General features: G+C 42.2%; 1 protein-coding gene across 1 annotated transcript; it reads right to left on the bottom strand.

Annotated features, from left to right (window-relative positions):
- Positions 1 to 707: 707 nt before the first annotated feature.
- Positions 708 to 4,175, bottom strand: LOC111842880 (growth/differentiation factor 8-like). The gene is made up of 3 exons (XM_023809948.2): positions 3,696 to 4,175; positions 2,808 to 3,178; positions 708 to 2,145 (listed from the first exon to the last, which is right to left on the bottom strand). Exons 1-3 carry the CDS (start codon positions 4,066 to 4,068, stop codon positions 1,765 to 1,767), a joined length of 1,125 nt encoding a protein of 374 aa, XP_023665716.1. The 5' UTR covers positions 4,069 to 4,175; the 3' UTR covers positions 708 to 1,764.
- Positions 4,176 to 8,693: the final 4,518 nt, after the last annotated feature.

Below are 8,693 nucleotides of genomic sequence, written 5' to 3'. Positions count from 1 at the left end.
TATTGGCCCTGAGTAGTGGCCTGCCTCCACTAGGATGTACAATGTGCATGATCGTAAACGACAGGTGATTTCCTTATCAACTACCCCCCCCCCCCCACCAGCCAGTGCTTAAGGACAACAAAAATTGAGAAGCTTAATTTCACGGTTTGGAGTGTGACCGAACTAGTACAAAAATCCAAAAAGATACACAGCCTAGCCAAAGGTCATTCAGTCAGTGCCATGGATGTGATGCAGACACACCCCTGGTATGTTTCATTAATCACACCAGCTGGCTTTCACTGCTGTGAGGCTGAAAGCATTGAGTTTCTTGGTCACCAGTATTCCTGTTCAGCCGTTTTCACTTACACACTTACACTTACAAACTTGCGTTATCTATAATAATTTGCATAAGGAGGGAAGGCTGTTTTCTTATTAAGAGCTTTATACTCATTACGTGATATCTGCTGCTCTGAGTGTGAAGCCACACACTTCATACAACAGACTTACCGTGTTCACCGAACTCTGTGTGTAATTTCACAAAAACAAGTGGGACTATCTGTTCTATGTGTTTTATTATTTCTGTGTTACCTTGCTATCCTCTACACTAAACTGAATATGCAGTACTGAAAATGGATGGATGGATGGAATCTTCTAATGGCAGATTTTACCTGGGAAGAATTCATTCTGAATGCTCATGAAAACTTGAATTTTTTAAAAAAGAGCTCAACTCAAAAGCAAGCACCTTTATTAGTTACATATTACAGATTTGTTATTGTACATCATTTCTGCTAGTTAAAGGATTTATGCATTATTGGTTAAAAAATAATGGAACAGGTAATGGAAACAACTGCATTGTATACAACACAATACTGCACTGTATACAACACAATACTGCATTGTATACAACAGAAATTAGCGAACATATAAAAATCAGTTTTTACAACTTCTGTAGCAACCAATTCTGTCCATTGGTCTGCCGTAGTGCAAACTGTACCACTGGACGGGCAGAGACAGCAGTGCTTCTACATCATCTGCCTTGTACACATCTCAAAGTGTCAACTGCATTCGGAAAGCCACGAATTCAAGTCATTCTCTCCAATAGCACTGATTAACCATAGTAACTCAGCTGTGTATGGCACATAGTGGATATTGTAATCAGGAAGCTTGCCTTGTAAGTATAATGAAACGAACAGCAGGTGTGTCCGACCCACAAATGTCAGCGGCAGTGTATTGCAAAGGTGGTGTGCTAGGAGGCGCTGTTTGCGTGTGTGGCTGTGTGTGTTACTGTCTCTCTGAGGGTTCATACAGGACAACATGCACCCACAAAGACAGTAAATTGGGAAAACTTTTACATGGTTGTTGGGGGGGGGGGGTCCTAGACAGCAGGCTCTTTCAACATTTTTTTTTGTTTTCCTTGCCAAACAAACACCAAGCATTTTACTATCTGTTTTCACATATTTGTAAGGTTGTTGGTGTGAGCTCGGGAAGCTGGGGTGGGACTGAATGGGCAGGGGGTGTGTAAATCATGTATGTGTAGCAGTGTGTGCTGTACTCTCCCCGCAGCCCCTCTCCATCTGACCCCCCCCCCCACACCCAAACACACCAGGCTTCCCCTTACCTCCTCTGTTCCTATCACACACCACATTTTGAATTAATGCACAGATCAATTACTTTTTTTCACAGAAATCCCTCAGGCTGACAAATCCCTCCCCCAACCCACATCCTATCCCCCACCCTCACCCATCAGCCTCTACCCTGCCTCCCTACCCTGCTTCTAGTGGGAGCTCATGAGCACCCACAGCGATCCACCACCATGGAGGGGATCTTGCCATAGATGATCTGCTCCTTCCTGTTGAAGTAGAGCATATTGATGGGTGACATCTTGGTGGGGGTGCAGCAGGGGCCGGCAGTGCCACGTGGGTTGGCCTTGTTCACTAGGTGCGTGTGCGGGTACTTCTGCAGATGCATGTACTCGCACTCCCCAGAGCAATAGTTGGCCTTATAGCGCTTCGGGGCAATGATCCAGTCCCAGCCAAAGTCCTCAAAGTCAACAGTGAGCGGGTAGCGGCAGCAGCGTGACTCGGGTGAGTTCTCATCGCAGTCGAGGCCGGATTCACGTCGCAGACGCTTGCTGTTGTCAGAGATCTTCACTTCCATAAAGGGCAGCTGTGTTGGACAGACGGCAAAGGGTATTAATGCCAGCAACCTAAGAGAAGGTGCCATACTGCATGCAGTGTGCTAACATATGCAGGGGGAATGTCGTGAGACATTTCAAAAACAATACAAGGAGAAGTTTAAAGTCTGAAACTTTCAGCAGATTTTAAGTTCTTGTATGGCAATGTTAACCTTTGGGGTTGGGTTACTGTATTGCACAAGTAAAGGCGAGATTTGCTGTTGAGTGAAGCAGCCCAGTTCATACCAGGACAAAACAACTGATAAGATCTATTGATTTCAACAGCTGCATTCATTAGGGAGACATTTTCACCCATTCACCATATCCCTGACCATGAATCATTCGCTGATCCCTGACAAAAAAAAAACCCTTTGAAACCTTTTAAGCCAACTCTGAATCAGCCTACCGTTTAGTTGTACAGTAATATGCAGAATAAATAAATTATTCATGATAATCTAGATGTCATAATAGTGAAGAGATGCCTCGTTGAAATGTACTTGCTTTCTAAAGTGTTCAGTGATGCGTCTTCGTGCAGAATGGATATTAGGAGATTTACTGTCCTCTGTTATTATCTGCACATATTGCGATATTCAGATGTACATTGATAATTTAATGGCTGGAGCGGGTAATAAAATAAATGTTGCAAAGCACTCACCAGCCCCTCTTCCCCCTCTTCCGTGGACGTGACAGCCAGATCGTTTCCTTCGGTGTCCAGTGCGTTTATCTCGATGCCCCAGTTGGTCTCCGGCTGCCGCAGCCACACCTGCAGCACCTGCTTCACGTCTATGCTCTGCCAGGAGCTGATCCCGGCACTCACATCTATCTTAAGAGAACGGATCCGGACATGCCTTGCACCCTCAGTGAGCGGGCGCAAGCGCGAGATCTGCAGGAACACCGTGGTAGCTTCGTGAGCCGGCCGCAGGTGAATCCAGAGCTGCGCACGGACCACGCGGCTGGGCTGAATGTTCGGACTGAAGGAGAAAACACAGCATCTTGGTTTTCCATCAGCTTGCACACTGGGCTCAGCTAAGAGGGAAATGAGAAGGAAATTAATCAGAGATTCCCAAATACTGCAACAAATAAAACAGAAAATAAAATTGTTCACATACAATATTAAAGGGAGAACAAATAAATATTTAAGTCACGAGGAAATGTCATATTTCGCATAGTGATGCACATTATAAAATTGTTACAGGCCTTTTCTTCTTTCTGTGTGTAAGCCAATTAATAGTACATTTACAATGCAACCATAATACAGTCAAATCATCCAATACATAATGAAAACTAATTTCTTAAAAGTGTAACCCCAAATGCGTGACAATGATATAAAGCTTAAAAATACCTAGTTCTTCTTTAAAATCTCTTTTGCATGTCTCTGGGTTCTATCTGTAAACTCGTTTGTGGTGAATTAAACGCTAAAGCAGAATATTTTTATTTGACAAAAAATAAAATAACCATAATTCCCTTATAAATTGGCAACGATGCTGTTCAAAGTTTGCCCTCACACTACTGTCCGCTGCGCAGGATGACGTGTCCCACTTACGTTCAGTGGCCATGGCTATGATGCTCTCTGTGGTGACGTGCTCGTCGTCCTCATCCATCAGTCCATCATTGCTGTCATCTGCCAGTACGTCGTACTGGTCTAGGAGCTCCTGCAGCGGGGGAGCCTTGGGCAGGAGCTGCTTGATCACCTCCCGGCTGATGTTGGGTGCTTGCCTCAAGCGGAGCTTGCTGAGAATCTGGCTCTTGATGGCCTGCAGCCTGAGCAGCTTGCTCTGCTCTCTAAACTCGCATGTCGGGCACTGCTCGCTGTTTTCCGTGCCTCCGGAGGACTTGGGGGCTGTGATATCGCTTAGACCTACTGGAGAAAACGCAACCAAGAGGCCCAGGTAGATCAGCCACTGTGACGGCTGCATGTTCCCGGTTCGGACTCGTGTGTATTTCAGGATTACTGGGCACCGTGGAGCTCTCAGCACCCCCAAAAGCGCTCCCGACTGTCGTAGGTGTCATACTAGCCGTCAGCGCGGGTTTTTATAGCGCACCTAAGGATTCTCCATCGTGTCGTCAGATTATACGATTGGCTGGCGAGCAACAATGAATCCAGCGCTAAGGCAGTAGATAAATTTCTCTATTACTCTTAAAGAAGTATTGGAACAACAAATTTATTTTATTGGGCACCTGCTGAATGTAAATCAAAAGGGGGGCATTTTTCAGCGTAGATTCACTTCCTAAATACTTAAATTCTTAAAGTACCCTACCATTCAGTGATGCACCGAGCCAGAAACGCTGCTTACACTTCACCCTAATATTTAATAAAATAATACGTGGTGTATTTTTTTCAGTCAGCTGTAATCCAGCGAAGTATTTTGATCTCACTTAATGGTATTTTAATTCAAATTTTCGGGCAGTTTAAGAACAGTAAAATTCATAGCTGTTTTTTCAAAGCATGGAGTAATTAGTGTTCATGCAGTTGCTTATTTTTAGAGCACAAAATGATTCTGATTGCAGAAATATTCGCCATCGTTTAAAAAATCAGGTATATGTTCTTATTGTGATGTTACGTAACATGATTTAATAGTACAATATTTCATTATAAAATCTTTTAAAATTATTAGACTGTCACCTGTTGATTCATTTTGAAATCGTTATGCCGGATTGGGTAAACTGACGAAGTCTGCTCTTACTTATGTTATCATTAAATGCATTTATTTTGATCTGACCTCCAATCATCTCTAAACCAGGTGTTTATAATTTTTCTTTAGTATAGAACTAAACTTTTGTGAGATTACTTTCTATCTGTAAATAGTTTTACATGCTATATAGGGTTAGATTTAGTATAGATATAGTTTTCCTATTTTGTAAATATAAGTATTGTGGTTGGTTTATATCACTTCATTTTTGGCTAGTTTTTATTGCGTAGAACGCGGCACCCCAGTCGTAAAATAACTTTTGGAGGATAATTCAAAGAAATCTTCTTAGTTTGTTCCACATATGCGATATGCGAATATCAGAGACTTGCATGAGATTGGAAAATGCCAGAAATACACTGTCTTACAGTTCTCCCTAAAATGTGAAGGGCGAGTCGCTGTTTTTTTCCACAAAGATGGGTTTTTCGTAGTTACAAAGCAATTTCTATATTACATAATTCTTGAAGAGGATGTGACGCAGAATACTAGCAAGAAATAGAGCGAGAGAACGAAAACTTAACAAGAAACACAAATGACGATTATAACTCAGACATGAGATACAAATAGCGATTATTTAAAATATTTGAAGTCACTGTCTTCACGGAGACAGATGGGAGAGAAATAAGGGACCAGCGGTCTGCTATTACTCCCGTCTTACTACTGTGCTACTTCTACACTCCAATGAAAAAGACGCATGTCGCCCTCTTGTGTCAACCGTCATTTCACTTGGGTCACCGTCTTTAATTTTTATTTCTCTTCACTGTCCCTCCTTGTTCTAAATCCATCCAACCGTCCGTCCATTTTCCTTACATTTTCCTTAGTCCTATGCCGGGTGAATAACCTAGTGCCGGGTGTCCTGAATCCACTGTAGCAACATTTATTATTCAAGATTCAATATTTTTATTTGTCATATACAGTTATATAAGTGCAATTTGCAGCAAAATTAAAATCTGGCTGCTCTTTGGACTGTGAAAAAGAAATTGAAATACATTTAAAATAAAATGCAACAATATATAAGACAGGGTGAAGGTGCATAGAATATGATTAGGCATGTGTGTAAAGACTGCAAAGGAGAAAGCAGAATGCAAGTGGCAAAATAATAAACCAAGGTGTGCAGATTGCAATGGACATGGAATGTTATGGTGATGCATGATGGAAGAACAGACAATCCATGTTGCAGCATAAAAGAAAATGGAATTTTATTATAAGAATAAACAACAAGAAACTAAAGAGACCATGAGGGGTAAAACTGAGGCAGGTGGAAAACAAGAACTAATTAGACTATAACTAACACAAGGGAAAACTAACAATAAAAACTATTTTGGGGAAATACAGGCAAGTCAGATATCAAGGAGCCAGCAAAAGCAGCATCACAGGAACAAAAACAGAGCAACAACAGGTACATGCAAACAGGGAAAACAAAGAACCAACAAAAATGACATCAACGCAAGAACAAAGGGAAAACAAAACTCATAATCTCCAATAAAGCTGCAGTTGGCTTCTGACCAGCCACAAACCTATGATGGTAGGGGGCACAGTTGTAAGCTGCATGCGTAGCCCATTCAGATATACAGTGGCCCAGGAAGCCCAAAGTTACACACCAGGGAAGAGAACAATGCCAACCTCGGGAATCATTGGGAAAATGGGATGCCCAGGACATCTGCTGGCCAAACAGGAGATGAAGAACTTAACAGGGAAAGACAGGGATCAATCATGTGTCAATACATATCTTTAGGCTTGTCCAAGTTGAGATTCCAGATAGCTTGAGAAGTAATCCAGCAAACTATAGGCCAATCAGTTTAACTAGCATTACTGGAAAAATAATGGAAGCTATAATTCAAGTGAAAATGGTAGATTACCTAGATGCAAATAACATTATAAAGGATAGCCAACATGGATTTAGGAGAGGTAGATCCTGCTTAACGAATCTGCTTGAGTTCTTTGAGGAAGCTACAAGTGAAATTGATCACAAAAAGGCCTATGATGTGATTTACTTAGATTTCCAGAAAGCCTTTGATGTTGTCCCCCACAAACGGCTCTTGTTAAAGCTTAAAGCTGCAGGAATTTTAGGAACTGTGGCAGCTTGGATCAAAAACTGGCTAACTGATAGGAAGCAGCGAGTAGTTATTAGAGGCACTATGTCACAGTGGGCCTCCGTTTATAGTGGGGTACCGCAGGGTTAAATTTTAGGACCACTATTGTTCCTAATTTACATTAATGATATTGACACGAATGCATACAGTAAACTGGTTAAATTTGCAGACGACACTAAGGTGGGCGGGGTAGCAGATACTAATCTAGCAGCAGAGAGGCTTCAACGGGATCTGGATTTAATTAGCGAATGGGCTCATACTTGGCAGATAAAATTTAACACAGATAAATGTAAGGTAATCCATGCAGGGAGCAGAAATATACAGTACAGATATTTTATGGGTTCCACTGAAATAAAGGTAGCTGATTACGAGAAAGATCTCGGTATGTATGTTGATGCTTCCATGTCCCACTTTCGCCAATGTGGGGAAGCAATAAAAAAGGCGAACAGAATGTTGGGTTATATCTCTAGATGTGTGGAGTTTAAGTCAAGGGAGGTGATGTTACACTTATATAATTCCTTGGTAAGACCCCACCTAGAATACTGTGTGCAGGTTTGGTCACCATACCTCAAGAAGGACATTGCTGCCTTAGAAAAGGTGCAACGAAGAGCTACGAGAATGATTCCTGGTCTTAGAGGAATGTCTTACGAGGAGAGGTTAGCGGAACTGAATCTGTTCAGCCTTGAGCAAAGGAGACTAAGGGGGGATAGGAGGTGGAGGATTTAATAATTCTGATGGCTCTGGTCCAGCAGCGACTGATGTAGGTGGTTTGCATGTGGGTGAGAGCAGATCTGGCTGTTAGGCAGATCACTCTCTGCAGTTACAGTACCAGGATACAATATTCATGGACTGGATGCTTTCAGTGGCACCTGTGTAGAATCTGTGTGTTTTTAGGACTCTATGGACGCAGAATTTCCTCTGCTGCCACAGGTGGTACAGTCTCTGCCATGATTTTGAGACCAGAGCTTGGTCATGCTGGGTACATGACTGGTCCTCAGAGGTGTGCTCTCCAAGATACCCGAAACAGGTGCCCCACTGATGCTGAGAGCAGTGTAGTTCCTCTGTCGTGTTTTGCTGAGGACTGCAATTAACTCCTTGGTTTTATTGACATCAAGTGAGAGGTTTTTACCCTTGCACCAGGATGCCAGATGATTGACCTCATTGAGATAGACCTTCTCATTGTTGTTAGAGATTAGACCCATCACCACAGTGTTGACTGTGAACTTAACCATGGAGTTAGGCATGTAGCCAGGTAGTAAATTCATGCACCCCCTCCCCCAACAAAATATACCAAAGGGGACCTATCAGTTGGGTTGCCAATCACCCCATGACATTTGTTTTTGGCTACAGGCCTGCTGGTTACACATGCACCATTTTGAATTCATCCACTGAAGGCAGAGTATACTCATGCACAGAGACGTGGAGATCTCTGCTCTATTGTGATGCGCCGGAATTAATTAACGGTTCATTTAACTGAATATTTGCTTAAAGAACACAGATGTCAATCATGAACTATTTTTAGGTGAATAAATAAAGTATGTTGATGTAATAAACTGATTATCTACACATGTTCCTTGCAAAGCCAGGTCACATTTGTACTTTTTCCAGTTAATTGGCAGCTGCGCTCATCGACTATATTTCTCCACAAGAGGGCAGAATTATACTGCATTTATTATTTTACCAATATAAATTTCGCCATCTAGAGAAGCATTGAATAGCACTTATAGATTCGATTTTCTTGCGTCATAGCCTGCCAAGTCT

The sequence above is a fragment of the Paramormyrops kingsleyae genome, chromosome 1 (genome assembly GCF_048594095.1).
Source record: "Paramormyrops kingsleyae isolate MSU_618 chromosome 1, PKINGS_0.4, whole genome shotgun sequence".
Taxonomy (NCBI): Eukaryota; Metazoa; Chordata; class Actinopteri; order Osteoglossiformes; family Mormyridae; genus Paramormyrops; species Paramormyrops kingsleyae.
This window is presented reverse-complemented; position numbering and strand designations above follow the sequence as displayed.